Source organism: Erpetoichthys calabaricus, chromosome 17, assembly GCF_900747795.2.
Source record: "Erpetoichthys calabaricus chromosome 17, fErpCal1.3, whole genome shotgun sequence".
Taxonomy (NCBI): domain Eukaryota; kingdom Metazoa; phylum Chordata; class Cladistia; order Polypteriformes; family Polypteridae; genus Erpetoichthys; species Erpetoichthys calabaricus.
In genome coordinates, this window is record NC_041410.2 from 86,019,073 (window position 1) to 86,038,957 (window position 19,885).

The 19,885-nt window shown below is 40.7% G+C and overlaps 1 protein-coding gene across 4 annotated transcripts in view; it reads right to left on the minus strand.

Moving 5' to 3' along the window:
* The window catches only part of atp8b4 (ATPase phospholipid transporting 8B4), a 258,238-nt gene that overhangs the window by 62,577 nt on the left and 175,776 nt on the right, over positions 1–19,885 (minus strand). For all 4 annotated transcript variants that reach the window (XM_051920877.1, XM_051920878.1, XM_028822519.2 and 1 more), the window contains 7 exons: positions 19,034–19,104; positions 16,852–16,934; positions 11,449–11,607; positions 11,240–11,328; positions 10,595–10,791; positions 5,348–5,556; positions 2,593–2,636 (listed from right to left, as the gene is read on the minus strand). In XM_051920877.1, the coding sequence (XP_051776837.1) occupies positions 2,593–2,636; positions 5,348–5,556; positions 10,595–10,791; positions 11,240–11,328; positions 11,449–11,607; positions 16,852–16,934; positions 19,034–19,104 (852 nt within the window). The remainder of the gene's footprint in view (positions 1–2,592; positions 2,637–5,347; positions 5,557–10,594; positions 10,792–11,239; positions 11,329–11,448; positions 11,608–16,851; positions 16,935–19,033; positions 19,105–19,885) is intronic.

Sequence of the window (19,885 nt, forward strand, 5' to 3'; positions counted from 1 at the left end):
AAATGAGCTTTCAAACGCCGTGTCATTCTCCAAAATCGATACAGTATTAGCGACGCTACATCTGAAAAATACTTTAATTTGAAATGGTGTGAAATGCCAGTGTGGGGGCAACAGCTAATTGCGCAGGGACTGAGGCATACCCCCGGTAGCTACAATTGCAGCACTGCTAACCGACTGTCGCTTGAAAACAAACCTTGAAATTCAAATTGGATTCAAACCACTCCTCTCTGTCCCCGTCACACAGCCATCGAAGGCGAAGGAGAGGCATGACACATGCGCACACGATCATAAAGTCCAATATCCCATTACGTAGTTTTAAAAAGGTAGCTGTTCATTACTACCCAGTCAACATGGCGTAGACAACACGACAGAGCTATACTGCAAAGTTTAAACTGGAAGTGATCACGTACGCGAAAGAACACGGGAACCGGGTAGCTGAGCGGCAATTTGGTCCGACAGAATGCGTAACAAGAAAATGGAGAAAAGCCGAAAGTACCATCAAAGAAATGTGAAAAGTAAAGAGGGCGAACAGAGGCTCGAAGGCTCACCACCCTAACCTGGCAAAGGTGCTCATTAAATGGATTGAAGTGGGGTGCTTTGTTTAATGAGGACAGTGACAACGAGGATTAAATATTGATGAATACGGTATTGCAATTTGAAATTTTTATAATAAATTTCTGATATTATACGGTAATAAACGAGTGCCGCATAATTATTTATTGATGACTGAACACTTCTTGAATCGCTGTGTGCAGCGTGTAAAACAGTTTGCGTGTGTGGCAGGAGGAGGGTTAGATTTGGTGGGCGGGGCTCTGTCGTGTCATTCGTAGTGAATTGTTGGTGGGCGGGGCTCTGTCGTGTCATTCGTAGTGAATTGTTGGTGGGTGGGGCTCTGTCGTGTCATTCGTAGTGAATTGTTGGTGGGCGGGGCTCTGTCGTGTCGGTCGTAGTGAATTGTTGGTGGGCGGGGCTCTGTCGTGTCATTCGTAGTGAATTGTTGGCGGGCGGGGCTCTGTTGTGTCGTTCGTAGTGAATTGCTGGTGGGCGGGGCTCCGTGAATTATATATATAGATTTATAATTTTTGTAATAAAAGTATCCATGTATAAGACGCACCTGGGTTTTTAGGCCTACTTCTTAAGAAAAAAAGTGCGTCCTCTTTCACTATCTTCAAATTAGAAATTTTGTTAAACAGAAATTGGCCGATTTCCCCCACCTCGCACCCTCCACAATGCTGGAAAAAATACTGCTCAATTTCAAGGAATTAAACACTATTTCCGCATTATATAAAATCTTATTAGAGTCTCTACCTTTCAAAGATCCAAGAGGACATTGGGAAGAAGATCTCTTAATTAATATATCAGAAAAGGAGTGGAAGGTAGCAAAGCAGAGAATTCACTCGAGTTCTATATCCGCAAAGCATAGAATTATTCAACTAAAAATTATATATCGAGCCCATCTGTCTCACTTAAAACTGTCCAAAATGTTTCCAGGGCAGGATCCAACCTGCGAACGCTGCAATCAAGCTCCTGCCTCACTGGGTCACATGTTCTGGGCCTGCACCAAACTAACATCATTTTGGACCAAAATTTTTAAGTGCCTCTCAGACAGCCTTGGGGTCACAATCCCTCCTAACCCATTAACAGCTGTGTTCGGTGTTCTTCCAGATGGACTTGAATTGGAGAAGGACAAGCAAACTGTGATTGCATTCACTACACTTTTGGCACGCAGACTTATTTTGTTAAATTGGAAGAATCCTAACTCTCCTCTTATAAGTCAGTGGGAAACTGATGTTTTATATTATTTGAAATTGGAAAAAATCAAATTCTCAGTTAGAGGATCTGTACAAAATTTTTTCAAAACCTGGCAGGATTTAATCAATATTATTTTAGAATAAGAGAAATAACTATTACCGCATTTAACTCCCTTCTCCATCTCTTATTCACATAGATATTTACTTCTCCCTTTCTTTTGTTTAATGTTGCCTTATTAAAAAGCCTTAAGCAATTTCCCTTTAGCTAAGCTCTCCTTCTCAGGGGTGAGGTTTGATTTGTCTTCAATTTTGTTGGGTTATAAATTGATCTGTTTGTATGGAATGATTACAATGAAAATTAATAAAATAAAATTATAAAAAAAGAAAAGAAAAAAGTGCGTCCTATATGCGGGTATTTACGGTATGTCGATTCAAATGACACTCAGTTGGTACTGAGTCTGCCAAGTAAATGTTCTCCACGCCACCAATCACAGCAGGTTGTACCCCGGGATTCATGCTGTTTAAAACAAATTCCCATTTGAACATCTGCATGACGCAACAGAAAGCAATCTGCAGTCACCCCGCCTGGATAATCAGATACCCACTATGGCCTCGTCCTCCTGTTCTTAAGCTGACAGGAGTGAAACCAGGCATAGTCTTCAGCGGCTGTAGCTCCTCTACTTGAAGATCTGTGGTGCAGTGGGTTCAAGAATCGTTACCTGCGTATTTGTGGCCCTCCTATTAGGATCCCCCCGCCAAACAATTTCTTTAGCAAGAAGTTTATTTGGGCCACAAAACTGGCACAGAAAAATAAATGTCACGTTCATGTCGTCATTCTTACCTCTGAGACTTCTATTTTACGTCCAAGCTCATCATACATGTCCCCTTTAAAAGGATAAAGAAAGGTTAGTCAATGGGAGAACAAACCAAATCATTTTACTTTTTAAGTGCAATATTTCTGACTGATAAGACAAATAGGACACTCCAAGCAGAGAGATAACAAAATATCTAAGTGACTGAATATCCAGTTAATTAACAGAGCGGTAAATCTGCTAGAGCAGGCCACCAAAAGGTCTCTGAGGGAGTTACAAGCTACAGTGCAGACGCAGTCACAGCTCTATGGAAGTGTGGAAATGAGAAAGCCACCGCTAAAATAAAAATCACGTACATGACATCTTGGCACAAGGGAGACTCTGAACTCAGCCGCAAGAAGGTTTTATGGTTTGGTGACAACAAAACTGAGCTCTTTGGCCGTCAGACAAAATGGCGGGTTACACTGCACACCATGGAAGGGCTGTGAGGATGCTTGCCTGCAGTAGGCCCTGGGCGGCTTGTGAGGGAGAAATGAATGTAGTAAAATGGACTTCGATGTTTGCTGATGACATTGTGATCATACATATCCCATTTAAAAGGATAAAAAAAGGTTAGTCAATGGGAGGACAATCCAAGTCATTTTATTTTTTAAGTGCCATATTTCCGATTGATAAGACAAATAGGGCACTCCAAGCAGTGCCACAAAAAGCACAAATCAGGGCATAGAGGTCACAAAATATTCAAGGCACCAAATATCCGGTTTATTAATTAACAGCTGTAGCTCTGACTAGAGAAAAAACTGGGTGATCATGCAAGAAGAAAAGTGAGGGAGGCCACCAACAGTAGATCTGTGAGAGCGCTCAATGAGTTTCTGAGAGTGGAGACTGTGCCCGGGTACTTCACCAGTGACAGCTTTATGGGAGACTGGAAAAGAGAAAAAAACAAAACTGCACTTGTCATCTCAGCTAGAGCTTGACAGAAGGCTCATGGGAGACTCTGCTTAAAGAAGGTTCTATGACTCGATGAGACCACCATTGGTCTAAATGACATGTTACACTGCACAGTTTCAAAAACACAGCATCCCCACAGTGAATCATGGCGGTGGCAGCGTTAGGCAGTGGGAATGCTTCTCTGTGGCAGGTGCTAAAAGGCTTATTAAGGTAAAATGAAAACAGCAAAATAAGGGACATCATGGAGGACAAGAAAACCTGATGTAGCCTGCAAGAAACCACCTGCACCTTGGGAGAAGATTTGATTTCCAGCAAGACAATGAGCCCAAGCATAAAGGCAAAGCTGCACAGGAACGTCTTCAAAACAACAATGTGAATGTCCTGGAGTGGCTGAGTCAGGGTGCAGATCTCAATCCATCTTAGCATATCCTTCGCTCCAGCTCATTCCATCTTATAATAAAGTGCTTTAACAAACTATTCATTCCCTTTGAAGTGTTCACAATTTATTGTTAATCTAGCTGTGCTATCCATCGAAGACAGGTTGAAATCTAAGTAATCCATGTGGACCTCAGCATTAACGTTTGCAGTGCCCTATCTATTGGAATGTATCTTGTAATGCATGTAATGGTAAAATGCTTTGCTTTTGTCACTCCAACAGATGGTGCATCACAAATGTTTGTAGTACTAAAATGCATTACTTTATGCTGTCATATACAAAGATAACAGATTTAGATTTGAGGTGATGCTTACTGTACTTTAAAAGGTGTGATGTACACTCAATAGCCACTTTTAGGTCCACCTCTTTAGTACAGGATTGGACAGAACAACCTTCATTATTTGAAGCCTGAATTACTACAAATGATTGTGATGCACCATCTGTTGGAATGACAAATGCAATGCATATGTCTCTGCTATGTGTCATTCGATATGGGATGCATAAAAGCAGTGTTAATGCTTGCAATGCACCATCTGTTGGAATGACAAATGCAATGCATATCTCTCTGCTATGCGTCATTCGATATGGGATTAATAAAAGCAATGTTAATGTTTGTGACGCGTCATCCGTTGGAATGACAAATGCAATGCATATACCTCTGTTATGTGTCATTTGGTATGGGACTCATAAAGCAGTGCTAATGTTTGTGATGCGCCATCCATTGGAATGACAAATGCAATGCATATACCTCTGTTATGTGCCATTTGGTATGGGATTCATAAAATCAGTATTAAATGTTTGCGATGAGCCATCTGTTGGAATGACAAATGCAATGCATGTGCCTCTGCTATGTGTCATTTGGAATGGGATTCATAAAAGGAGTGTTAATGTTTCAGATGTGCCATCTGTTGGAATGACAAATGCAATGCATATGCCTCTGCTATATGTCATTTGGTATGGAATTCATAAAAGGAGTGTTAATGTTTCAGATGTGCCATCTGTTGGAATGACAAATGCATTGTATGTGCCTCTGCTATGTGTCAATTGGTATGGGATTCATAAATGCAGTATTAATTTTTGAGATGCGCCATCTGTTGGAATGACAAATGCAATGTAACTGGCTCCACCAGTAAATGATTTTGGGGTGCCACAAATACTTAAGTTATCAATCATTTTGTGTTTTATATTTTTAATTAATTTAGCCCATTTTTCAGAGATCTGTCTGTCTGTCAGTTGATCAGTGTCAAAAAGTGAAATGTGAAAACTTCCAAAGGGTTGATCATTTTTAAATGCACAGTCGATATGATTGGAGTTGGCTTATTTGATAATGAAGGCTAAAGCAGATCCCCTAAGCATACATGTATCCATTATTCAAAATTCTCCAGAGATTTACTTACCGTAAGTTTTTCCATTGATTGAACATTTGCTGAAAACCATGATGTTCTGTGTTAATGTTCCAGTTTTGTCTGAAAAGATGTATTCAATCTGTCCCAGTTCCTCATTTAGTGTTGTGGTGCGTGCCTCGGCAGGGGTGTCCTTCTTAGCATAATACATTCTTCTGTCCCAGTTTATGAAGTGGCTGTGACCAAGGCGAATGACCTCCACGCTGGAAATACAACATCAGAAAAAGATTAAGTCCAGCAGCATTCCCTTGAATGCAAAGACAGATGCGCTGGCATCTTTACATACTTGGGGGGGTGCTTCTCATGCTCAGCAAGCTAACATGTGCCCCCCCAAAAAATAAAAGGCAATAAACAATGAAAGGTCAGAGTTCATCATCAGACTGAGGACGATGTGCAGCTTGATCCTCTGAGAGATGTTTCAAAGGCCAGCAGCAAACAGATTGCTTTTCACACAAAACCTGCCAGCCCACCATGAAAGGTGAGTACAGGAGAAATACATTCACACCTGTCTGCTTTGTTTGTCCCCGTTGATATGAGGAGCCACTTTTTAGTGATGTCTCTGTGCTCAGCCTTTATTTTTTTGTTCTTTCTTTTGCCTTATATAGTTTCTTGTATTAGGAATTTGTTAGTTTTCACATACCCCTTGGGGTCAGAGCGCAGGGTCAGCCATTGTACAGCGCCCCCAGAGCAATCGCAGGTTAAGGGCCTTAGTCAAGGGCCCAGCAGAGTAGGATCTCCTTTGGCAGTAACGGGAGGATATAGAGGAGGAGAGTTAATCAAAACTGACTGCCATTATGAACAATGCTACACATCCTCTCTCTGACACACCAACACTGAGGACTCTCAGCCAACAAATCCTTCAGCAGAAGTCGGTCAGAAACGCGATTGGGGGTCCTTCATATCGACAACAATACGCCTGTATAGTGCCTCATTTTCACTGGGTCAGCCAAGTCAGAAGTTATCTTTCTTTTGAATTTTCTTCTTTGCTCAGACCAAATAAATAAAGTAAATAAGTAAGTATTTCTTTACAAGGGATGTTCATAAAGTTTCCGTACTTTTGTATTTTCCTTGGAAACGGTGAAGGCAGGAGGAGTAGTCATTAGTCATGTCTGGGAGTGTCATGTGACTAGTTCTGTCTGGCAAGCTGGCTGCCCTTGAAGTTTAGTATACGTAAGAGTTGTCACCCTGTGGTGAATGAAGATGGCTGCAAAACTTATATAAAGAGGAATAGCGTTCTGTCATATGCTTTTTGTGGGCAGAAGATGTGCCGGTAGCATCTCTGCATGTGTGCTCAGTATGGGGATAGTCGTCTATGAGAGGATTGAAATGTTTGAAAATGGCCGTACTAGTGTGACGGATGCAGAGCGCTCCGGATGTCCAGCTACAGCCACGTGATGACGATGTGAAAGCAGCGGTGCATCAGCGGCTACGCGCTCAACCAAAAACATTTTTTGTTGATGGCTTTAAAAAGTTGGTACACTGGGAAAATTGCATTGCAAAGGAAGGTGACTATGTAGAAAAGTGATGTCATTTGTTTTTGAAATTCTTAGTAAATTGAGTTACAAAAAAAGTGAACGGCGCTCGTACTTACTGTATATACTCACGGATAAGTTCTTCCGCCGATAAGCCGGGACTTGATTTTATCGAATAATTTCTGGTATTTTATAATGTCGGTCGTATAAGTCGAATGCGGAAAACTCACGCTATTGGTCCAAGAGATTATGATATGCTAATGCCCACCCACCTGAGAGAGTCACCACGGAGCACACGGCCGTTTTTTGTCTATGTGGATGCGGCAATGCGCTGTATCAGCACATCCTCCTAACCTCTCTGACTCTATTGTGCAGGGCGAAGCGAACGAAGCGACCGCTTCGGGCCCACAGCTGGAGGGGGCCCACTGCGCCCAAGGTTTTTTTTCGTCTGAATAGTCTGGCATTGATTTCAATTGAGCAAGAGATAGTCGAATCTCTTGATTATTCTGAACTTATTCATGAGTTTGCCAGTGCCAAGGTTCGAAAAGTGTCTTTTGTGTGAAATAGATTTCAATATCTGCTGGTAAGTTATTTTATACGGAAATCTGAATATCTCGAAAGTATGAAAACAAGCTTTAAAAATGAATAAAAATGTAAAAACAAAATAATGTGGGTCTTATCTTCATAAAATAAAAAAAATATATAAAAAATATAAAAAGCAAAAAAAAAAAGTGCTTGGCCTAGCTATTTACCTCCACGTACTGCCTGGTGGAAACAGCAAAAGCTGGCTAAAATGTAGCTTTATCTGTTAATGTATCGTCACTAGATAGATAGATAGATAGATAGATAGATAGATAGATAGATAGATAGATAGATAGATAGATAGATAGATAGATAGATAGATAGATAGATAGATAGATAGATAGATAGATAGATAGATAGATAGATAGATAGATAGATAGATAGATACTTTATTAATCCCAATGGGAAATTCACACTAATGACATTTATGCGGACCCGCTCCGACCTCCATCACTCATACCCTTCACTCAGGGCCTTGTACGACAGTCTGCGCTGACAGCCTGCAAATCTGGCTCCTCTCAGTGTGTTACAGTTATGGTTGTCAGTGTCAAACAGAAATCGTCAAAAAGTGATGGTTGTAGATGCCGGGAAAACGCATTTCTGCAGCTCAGAATGCAGGAAATCGCTTGGCGGTCGGAGCTCTGCCCCGGACCCCCTAGCTGCAGGGGTCGGGCTCCTTACGGGGCCCTCAGTATCAGTTTGCTTCGGGCCCGAAATTGTCTAGGGCCGGCTCTGAATTGTGCCTATGTGACCACACAGTGATACCCGAACTATTCCGAACCGATGTTTGCACTGTTTCGTGTTTTATGTATCTCACAGCCTCATACACCTTTATCGCATACGATAGAGCGTTCGATCAGAAGAAAATGTGAAGCTGGTTTTAAATTAAACACCATTGAAGTGGCGAAAAAAATTAGTAACCGTGCTGGTGCTGAAACAAAATTCGATGCGTCTGAGAAACTTGGAGGAGGCAAGAAGATGTGAAAAAAAAATGTAAGTGTGGCATTTTTGAACGGGCGTATAAATTGGGGTCTGATTTTATGATCGATTTTTCTTGTTTCAAGACTTGACTTATACATGAGTATATACAGCACTTACTTATCTACCTGTTTATCCATCCATCCATTTTCCAACCCGCTGAATCCGAACACAGGGTCACGGGGGTCTGCTGGAGCCAATCCCAGCCAACACAGGGCACAAGGCAGGAACCAATCCCAGGCAGGGTGCCAACCCACCGCAGGATACACACAAACACACCCACACACCAAGCACACACTAGGGCCAATTTAGGATCACCAATCCACCTAACCTGCATGTCTGTGGACTGTGGGAGGAAACCGGAGCACACGGAGGAAAAACACGCAGACACGGGGAAAACATGCAAACTCCACGCAGGGAGGACCCAGGAAGCGAACCCAGGTCTCCTAACTGCGAGGCAGCAGCGCTACCACTGCGCCACCGGTTCTACCTGTTTATGTATTTACTTATTTAAGGAGCTTCTGTAAAAAAAAAAAAAAAACAGATTTCCCCTTGGGGACAAACACACTTCTATCTACCAATGATTTTCTTTTTGTTCCTGAAATTAAAATTGAGACTGAAGATGATCTGTTACCACGTTAGAATATCCAGGAGAAAAAAAATAATTAAAAAATAATAATCGCAGGAGTCTTTAGAGACGCTAACAGTTAAGTTAAGTGCAGGAAATGTTTCCAGGAATGGAAGAAGTGCTGGGCCAAGTGTATTGTGTCTCCAGGGAAACATTGTGACAGTGAATCAAAGAAATTGCTGTAAATTGTATAATAAAACTTTTTTTCTTAATAATTCCAGGAATTTTTGCCCCCCACCCATATATAATGTACAACTTTACCGCCTTCGCCCCCCTGTGACCAAACTTCATACAGTGGGTGACTGAGCCTTTGCATCCGCTGCTCCACGGCTCTGGAATGGCCTACCAGAGAGCCTAAGAACACAGCAGATTGTGGGCTGTTTTTAAAAAGACTTTTCTATTTAGGAAAGCTTATTAACTCTTTTAGGGCTGATGTCGACTTTTGTCAAAAGGGTGAGTTGATGATGGTAATCGACTGTAAACTGTGACAAAACCAACCGTTATGTTTTAGTTGGACTCTCGTTGCTAGAATTAAAGTTAGATTCATAGGTTTGACCGACATTTCCTGTGCTCCCGTGAGTAGCAAGGCGCAAACAACGGCAAAAATGGCACTGACATCTGGCGAGAGATCAAAGCGAATGCGTAAAGCAAAATACTCGGTGGACGACATTTTCCCTATTCTCTCTGAATTGGACTAGGACTTGTCGGACTCCGATTTTGATACAAGCAATCGAAAACAAATATGTGGTTCCAGCTTCAGCTGATTGGTCCCCAGCTAATCATGGTGCTGAACGGGTTCAAGTAGCTGACACGCCTACGGCACTGCTCGCCTGGGAGGACTGCCACTTAACAATGATAAGAGGTAGAAACCAGACTGCAATAAACTGCGACAGTGACCCCTGCTGCTGCCCCAGCAAACGCAAAGACCGCCTGGCCGCAAGCCTGCCGCACATTCTTCGCAAACTTGCAGCCACAGCATGCAGCAACAGACGTTTTATGTTGATTTCTATGTTAAACTATTGCTTTTCGGCGGCACGGTGGCGTAGTGGGTAGCGCTGCTGCCTCGCAGTTGGGAGATCTGGGGACCTGGATTCGCTTCCCGGGTTCTCCCTGCATGGAGTTTGCATGTTCTCCCCGTGTCTGCATGGATTTCCTCCCACAGTCCAAAGACATGCAGGTTAGGTGGATTGACGATTCTAAATTGGCCCTAGTGTGTGCTTGGTGTGTGGGTGGGTGTGTTTGTGTGTGTTCTGCGGTGGGTTGGTTCCTGCCTTGTGCCCTATGTTGGCTGGGATTGGCTCCAGCAGACCCCCCGTGACCCTGTGTTCGGATTCAGCGGGTTGGAAAATGGATGGATGGACTATTGCTTTTCAGAAAACTGTTTTTTGTAAAAAAATATTTAGCCCTCAAAGAGTTAACAAGAATGCTATAATTATTGTTGTTTATTCTCTGTTTTTATCTTGCTTTGCCTTTGTTTAAACATTTTTGTAGCACTTTGAGATTTTCTGCTAATGTAAAGTGCCCTATAAATAAAATGCATTATTATTATAACTTTAATTTCTCTAATGTCATTCTGCTTACCTGACATATAAGGAGATCGGCACCACCGTGTTGAGAATGATAATGTACGACCAGAAAGTAAGGAATCCAGATAGCACCGGATCATCGAGAACTTCATTCCAGGACAAGTAAATTCGGAAATTGCTACCAACTTTGTATTCCCAGATTGAATTTCCAATAGCAAGAATAATCCCCATACATATAAGAAAAACAAATATCTGGGGGGAGGGAAAAAAGAATTAAAAGGATGAAAGAAATATAAAATCAATAAAGCATTTCAGGTCAGTCATTCCTTCTGTGGTTACTGTGTCAAAAATGTCTACGGATGTCTCCATGGCAACTAACATGAGGGAATAAAGGGAGAATTTGAAAAGAAAAGGAGTCTTACTGTACCTAACGGGGTCCACTGTCGTGAACCCCCCCTGAAGTCTAAAACGTATTGCAATTACATTATCAAAAATTATAAATGTCAGGTTTTTTTTTCCCCCAAGCTGCAACCTATAATTACTTAATCAAGAGCATTAGGAAATAAAGAAATGTTAAAGAGAATGAAAAATGACCTTGCGTCTTTGTTTGAAATATTATGAGGAGAGCTACATGAGTTTAAAAACTTGAATATTTAAAGGGGTTTCCCATTTGATAGTTTTGTCAATATGAGGACCTCACCCATAAAACTAAAGTGTTCATCAGTCTGTCTATACTCGTTCTTTTGAATTTGGTCCTCCCGCAGTTTTGCATGAGTTTTGTTTGAGGCCCTAAAAAAAACAACATACAAAAATTGGATTTGCACAAAAAAAAGGCAAAGTTTAATAACAAAAGAAAATATAAATGTGACACTTTTAAATTCTGTTTAAAGAAACAGACAGGAAGCGTACCTGCAAAGATGACCATTCCGAAGCACCACTCCGTATTTCTGAGCACGCAGCCTCGAAGCAGCATTTTCTCGTTATCGAGGGAATACTTGTTGTCTTTCCAGAACAGCGTTCCCGAGAACCTGTCTAATTTGTTGTTTGGAGGCTCACAGATCACCTCACCTGAAACAGTTTTAGAACAGAGCTGGTTAAGAGAACTTCAGTGGCATTGAAGTAATGAATGTGAAACACTCAGACAGCAGCTAGAGGAGAGAGGAGCATATTGTAATGAACTGAGAATCCAAAAGCATGTAGTCCCAAAAATGTCCACTAGGTACTGTCAAAACCTGGCTAGTAACGAGGGCAAACAATGAATCTTTATATCAGGGGTCCCCAGCTCTGGTCCTGGGCGGACGCAGTGGCTGCAGGTTTTCATTCTCACCCTTTTCTTAATTGGTGACCAGTTTTAGTTGCTGCTTAACTCCTTTTCCATTCCTTTTAAATGACTTGTTTTTTTAAGATTTGTTCCCCTGAATTCCCTCATCGTTCCTCTGAATCGCTTCATTCCTTTCCTTCGATGGCACCCAAACAGAAATGAAACGTGAAGTGAGTGAGCCAACAGAAGATCAACTAAGTCAGGGCCTCAAACTCCAACCAATCGCTTAATTAGGTGCCGAGTCTTTCGTTAATTAAACCCGTTCTTTAATTCCATGGCTTATTGCTGCTCTCGTTTTGTAATAGCAGACATTTCTGAAATTTTTGATTTTTCTCTTTTCTAAGATCAGCTGTTAAAATGTCTTGTGGACCTGAGCAGATCGGCATTCCTGAGGCCTTCATCTTTCTTTTACTTTCAGATATTGTATGATGGTCACAGTTAGCTGGTCCTCTTTTGGTTCATTTTGTATCTCATTATTGTTTGGCTGCTAATTTAGGAAAAAGAAACAATTAAGGGGTCTGAGTTTTCAAGAACAAATCAAATAAAATGAATTCAAAAGAAGTTAATTAGCAGCGAAAACAGGTCACTGATTAAGAGAAGGGTGAGATTGAAAACCTACAGCTACTGCAGCCCTCCAGGACCGGAGTTGGGGATGCCTGCATTATACAGGTAGTCATTGACTTATGACTACGTTCAGTTCTGACGGACCGGTCATAAGTTGATATGGACATAAGATGGGTACTGCATTCAAACCTGACCGTATGTATAGTACTGTACTATAAGTCCGTTAAGACATATTGTTTGCTTTATATCCTTTTTTAATCATAATTCTTAGCACATTATATAGATTTTCTATCATTTTTTTTTTTGTAAATTATTGTTTTTTATTATTTTGTTTCATTATTAATGTTGCTCGCATGGGTGCTGAACCTTGAACAGCTTCACAAATCCTTTCTTTGTCTGTGTTATGTGATGTCATCAATATTCACCTCTCCCAGTGTCCATTGTGTTATCTGTGAGAGGAGGAATTGTACCGGCAGGTTCTGAGCACTCGTATGTTTTCTGTTTTAAAATTTCCACCTGTTAATAATAAACTTAAGCAGGTACAGTTAGGTCCATAAATATTTGGACAGTGACAACTTTTTTCTCATTTTGGTTCTGTACATTACCACAATGAATTTTAAATCAAACAACTCAGATGCAGTTGAAGTGCAGACTTTCAGCTTTAATTCAGTGGGGTGAACAAAACGATTGAATAAAAATGTGAGGCAACTAAAGCATTTTTTGAACACAATCCCTTCATTTCAGGGGTTCAAAAGTAATTGGACACTTGACTCAAAGGCTATTTCATGGGCAGGTGTGAGCAAGTCCGTTGTTATGTCATTATCAATTAAGCAGATAAAAGGCCTGGAGTTGATTTGAGGTGTGGTGCTTGCATGTGGAAGATTTTGCTGTGAACAGACAACATGTGGTCAAAGGAGCTCTCCATGCAGGTGAAAGAAGCCATCCTTAAGCTGTGAAAAGAGAAAAAACCCATCCGAGAAATTGCTACAATATTATGAGTGGCAAAATCTACAGTTTGGTACATCCTGAGAAAGAAAGCAAGCACTGGTGAACTCAGCAACGCAAAAAGACCTGGACGTCCACGGAAGACAACAATGGTGGATGATCGCAGAATCATTTCCATGGTGAACAGAAACCCCTTCACAACAGCCAACCAAGTGAACAACACTCTCCAGGGGGCAGGCGTATCGATATCCAAGTCTACCATAAAGAGAAGACTGCATGAAAGTAAATACAGAGGGTGCACTGCAAGGTGCAAGCCACTCATAAGCCTCAAGAATAGAAAGTCTAGATTGGACTTTGCTAAAGAACATCTAAAAAAGCCAGCACAGTTCTGGAAAAACATTTCTACATTTGCCTTACACTTACAGGACTAAAAGGCAATTGATCTCGACAGAACAATGAAGATGATCAAGCAGTATGAGGGATGAAGGACAGATGAATGCGATCACATGTGACTTTAAGTTATCCCATTGTAACCGTTGTTCGCTGCACGTGCTGCACTGCTGTGGCTTTGAATGCGGTTAACCTCTGAAGCTTCTGCGTTGTGCCTCACGATGTGCCACTTTGTGCAAACTGCCATGAAGGGGTAATGAAACCACACTGAACTCTTTTACAGTTAGGTCCATAAATATTTGGACAGAGACAACTTTTTTCTAATTTTGGTTCTGTACGTTACCACAATGAATTTTAAATCAAACAACTCAGATGCAGTTGAAGTGCAGACTTTCAGCTTTAATTCAGTGGGGTGAACAAAACGATTGAATAAAAATGTGAGGCAACTAAAGCATTTTTTGAACACAATCCCTTCATTTCAGGGGTTCAAAAGTAATTGGACACTTGACTCAAAGGCTATTTCATGGGCAGGTGTGAGCAAGTCCGTTGTTATGTCATTATCAATTAAGCAGATAAAAGGCCTGGAGTTGATTTGAGGTGTGGTGCTTGCATGTGGAAGATTTTGCTGTGAACAGACAACATGTGGTCAAAGGAGCTCTCCATGCAGGTGAAAGAAGCCATCCTTAAGCTGTGAAAAGAGAAAAAACCCATCCGAGAAATTGCTACAATATTATGAGTGGCAAAATCTACAGTTTGGTACATCCTGAGAAAGAAAGCAAGCACTGGTGAACTCAGCAACGCAAAAAGACCTGGACGTCCACGGAAGACAACAATGGTGGATGATCGCAGAATCATTTCCATGGTGAACAGAAACCCCTTCACAACAGCCAACCAAGTGAACAACACTCTCCAGGGGGCAGGCGTATCGATATCCAAGTCTACCATAAAGAGAAGACTGCATGAAAGTAAATACAGAGGGTGCACTGCAAGGTGCAAGCCACTCATAAGCCTCAAGAATAGAAAGTCTAGATTGGACTTTGCTAAAGAACATCTAAAAAAGCCAGCACAGTTCTGGAAAAACATTTCTACATTTGCCTTACACTTACAGGACTAAAAGGCAATTGATCTCGACAGAACAATGAAGATGATCAAGCAGTATGAGGGATGAAGGACAGATGAATGCGATCACATGTGACTTTAAGTTATCCCATTGTAACCGTTGTTCGCTGCACGTGCTGCACTGCTGTGGCTTTGAATGCGGTTAACCTCTGAAGCTTCTGCGTTGTGCCTCACGATGTGCCACTTTGTGCAAACTGCCATGAAGGGGTAATGAAACCACACTGAACTCTTTTACAGTTAGGTCCATAAATATTTGGACAGAGACAACTTTTTTCTAATTTTGGTTCTGTACGTTACCACAATGAATTTTAAATCAAACAACTCAGATGCAGTTGAAGTGCAGACTTTCAGCTTTAATTCAGTGGGGTGAACAAAACAATTGCATAAAAATGTGAAGCAACTAAAGCATTTTTTGTAACACAATCCCTTCATTTCAGGGGCTCAAAAGTAATTGGACAATTGACTCAAAGGCTATTTCATGGGCAGGTGTGGGCAAGTCCGTTGTTATGTCCTTATCAATTAAGCAGAAGCAAAACACAATTTATCAATTTTCAAAGTGAAATATTGAGTTTTGCTGCTATCATTTTGCTGCTAAACCAATTTAACGCAAATTGCTTCACCGCTAATTCGATTCCACGCAGCACTAGTGAATAACCTAAATATTCTTTAGTCAATTGACCAATCAGGATTTTGCCAGTTAAACAATCTATATGGGTGGCACGGTGGCAAAGTGGAAGCTGGAGACCTGGGTTCACTTCCTGGGTCCTTCCTGCATGGAGTTTGCATGTTCTCCCCTTTTCTGCATGGGTTTCATCCCACAGTCCAAAGACATGCAGGTTAGGTTCATTGGCGATCCTAAATTGTCCCTAGTGTGTGATTGGCGAGTGGGTGTGTGCCCTGCGGTGGGCTGGCACCCTGCCCGGGATTGGTTCCTGCCTTGCGTCCTGTGTTGACTGGGATTGGTTCCAGAATACCCCCGTGACCTTGTGTTAGAATATAGAGGGTTGGAGAATGACTGACTGACTGACTGACAATCTACATTCTTATCTAGATGTTAATCAATTAAACAACGAAGATGACAGAAAGTCAATAGATGTAGATGCCAATTTAATTTTGTGCAGATCACTTCGCTGCTAATTCCATTTCACACAAATCATTTTGCTCATCACTACTGTAATGGACAGCATGTAGGGACTGGCACCCCAGCCAGGATTGAACAGGGAGGGCACTGCAATGAAAGGACTGGGGGAGACTAACATTGCTGATTATTCTCTCCTCCAGAACACTAGGTGGTAGCCTTCCTGGATTAGGATGCCCACACGGATGCCCTCAGGGCATGCTGGGACCTGTAGTCCCGTTTGGCAGCCCTGTCGGGATCCGTGGAGGCCACCAGAGGGAGCTGAAGGGATTCACAATCCCTATTTTTTGGGATTTCCAATTAACCCGTAAGTACTTCCATCAGGGTCTGCCCTGGCATAGGAAGCACTCCTGGGTCTAAGATAAAAGAGGCAAATCAGAGTCGGGTGGTATAGGACAAAGCTTGCCTGGAAGAATGGAAGGAGAGAAAAATAAAGAGAGAGAAGATTTATATTTCATTTATTTTACTTTGGTGCCTTTTGTACAAGGTATTCATGTTAATAAACCTTTAATTGTACCAAGACCTGTGTCTGTGAGGTTCAACGCCCCCTGGTGGTCACACTAGTGATTAACCTAAATGTGTTTCAGTCAATTGACCAATCAGAATTTTTTCAGTTAAGCAATCTATATATTAATCTTGTCAAACAACCAATGTAGATGTTAATCAATTAAACAATGAAGATAAAGAAGACGTCAATAGTTCTGGATGACTAGTTAGTTGAACTTTAAATAAAGCCCTTTAATAATAAAGTGAGACTTAAAACAATGTTCTTCAGATGTATTAATAAACCATAAGTAGGATTAAACGGAATTGGGGAAAAAAAAGGATTGCTTACCATTAAACTCCGCCAGGCGGCTGATATCAGCCCCAAGTTCTGAGGTCACCGTTAAGGCTTGACGGACTTTCAAATTCGTCTCCCTACATTAGGAGAGAAAGTCAACATGATGTAAAAAGGCTTTCAGATGATCGTTTTGATAAAATGGACTTTTTCAGGTGAGCTGAAGCCTAACTTATTATTTGGGATTCTGTTTCATTTTCCACAGCCACTACAATATTGCTTGGCAATTTATAAATTTACCAAAAGTAGCAGGGAAACCTGTTTCTGAGCAGACTACATTCATGGCAGAGCTGTGAAAGGTTAGAGTCGATCCTAACAGTCTATTGGGCAAAAGCAGGACCCATCTCTGGACTGGAGGCCATCTGAAGCCACACTCACTCATACTGGCCCATCAGCCTGCCTGCTTTAATGGAGGTGAAAGCATTCAGACCAACAAGCTCATCAATCCTATTCACCTAGTTATTCCAAAATAACATCAAGTCAAGTTTTGGAAGTCCCTAAAGTCCTGCTCTCTACCACACTAATTTGTGACAGCTGTACTATGTGCAGTCCCTTGTTGGATATCTCATGTATTGATTCTCATTAGTTAGTGTAGTCAGCTTATAATAATAATTTTTATTCAAGTAGAACAGAGTGGTAAGTGTATGGGATTTGAGACATTTTGTTAAACTCTACATAACAGAGTATGAGGTGGGAAAATAGGGTCAGCCGGAACCCTCTACAAAAAACAATCATTTTAGTCCAAACCGATTCGCTCATGTCAGTAGCTTTTTACAGACTTCGCATTCAGGTCAGTAAAGATTATGGAGTCTTTTACCTTCTATAAAAATCTACAAAATATAACCCAGATTAAACTAGTCTGTGAATCATTATGTCAGTAAACTGTCATCATTTGAGCAATTTGGATCGGATTAAATTTAGAGAGATCCTCCGGTAATAATTACTTTATCCCAACTACTGTTGTAATGCTAATCCCATTTGAAAAGGGCCAAAATATTACAGAGATCCTCAAGTAATATGTAAAACTGTAGAACTTATAAAGGGGAAATTATAGACAAATAAATATGTAAGGCACTATATAATACATAGAGAGTTAGATAGATGTGTAAGGCACTATATAATAGATAGATAGATAGATAGATAGATAGATAGATAGATAGATAGATAGATAGATAGATAGATAGATAGATAGATAGATAGATAGATAGATAGATATTTTATTATTTGTATTTTTTTAAATAAACTTTGTTTTGCACAATAATATAAAACACATACACGTCAATATTATGCAAGTAATAAATAGGTAACAAATTCACAAGAAAGCGAATAATTACATTACTCCACTACTACTCTCCCAGTACTCGCCTCCTACACCACACATTAAATAATTGTCCATGATAAGTAAATACAAGTAGATACATTTTTTAAACAAGAAAGACACAATCCATAATTAGTTTACTCCATCACTACACCCTCATTACATGCCCCCTACTCCACACATAACTTTGAATAACCCTTTGAGATATTTCCGGTACTTTCCATTAATTAGTTCAGCCCTAGTTCAACCAAACACACACAATAGCACATGGTACCTGTCCTGTTCCCCACAATTCACTGAAGGCTTCCAAGTTGTTAATTAGCTAATTGTAGGTAAATTCAGGTTTCAGTCTACTTTTAACAAGAACTTTGAACAATGGCAGTGCGTCTGTTACTTTGGGGTCGTTTTCTTTGTTTCTTCTTATTTTCAAGATCGCTAGTTTGGCTTGCCCTAACAGGAAATTTCCCATTACACACTAACTTCTATTTTTTGCTTGCATTTAATTCCAAAAATAAGCCAAACTTTTGAGAATTCCATCCCAAGACCATTAAACAGAAAGTCTAAGAAAATGAACAAAGGCTTCAACCTTTCACAATAAATAAAAAGATTAAAAATGGTTTCTATCTGGTATCTCCAGATATATATGAAAGGTACTATATGATAGATAGATAGATAGATAGATAGATAGATAGATAGATAGATAGATAGATAGATAGATAGATAGATAGATAGATAGATAGATAGATAGATAGATAGATAGATAGATAGATAGATAGATAGATAGATAGATAGATAGATAGATCACTGTACAGTACGTGACAAATGTCTTCCTAAACCATTAATGATGGAGTGCACACTTACCCATCCAGCTCAGCTGTTTCAACATAGCAAAGCCCATAAGGTTCACTGCTAGACAAAAGCAGCAAGTCTGCCTGTGGAGAAGGAGGAGAAGTTCAGGTTTATTTAGAAGCTCGACTTGCATAAGTTAATAAAGGGCTGCACATTTTAACTAGAGAGAGAGAAGAAAAGAACGCCTCAGAAAATCTTGAGGTAATGCTCAACATTTGAAACGCTGCTCTTATTTTGCCTGTGGCCATTTCTCTGTTGTTTATACGGGGCACTGAGGTGTTTTGGATGTCTCATCGCCCACTACCCACAGCTTTGCGGACTCACTTAGTTGACACTTCAGAATGGCCCCATTTGAACTGAGTCCGTCGCTTTCGTTTCACATCTTCAGTTTGCCGACTCCCATCCGTTTTTTTGATTCCATACAAGCACTATGCTTTCTTTTGGACTTTGTGTGCGTATGTGGCTGTTTGTTCTTCAGTTTTGTAATTATTAATGTGTTGTAGTTAAGGCCACAGAGATCGTGGATTGATTTCTAATTTTTTTATAATCTAATATCACTGTATATATTTGCATTTATTTCAGGATCGGGGGAATTCTGGGGTGAGTTTAATATTCCATCATTTTAATGTAATCACTTTACATTTATCAAACATTTATTTTGACATGTTTATGTGTATTTTTTGCTCATGGACTGGGGAATTTGTGTCAAGAGATTATGAGACTTTTAAAAGAAAGTACGGTTTGGTGTGGCCAAGTTCAGACATTACTCGAGTTTCAATGTCACCCGAACGTGAGGGCGATTGTGACAGCCTTTCATCTGCCACGTGTTTGTTTGATGTGGGTCTTGCACTTTGGAAATCAAGG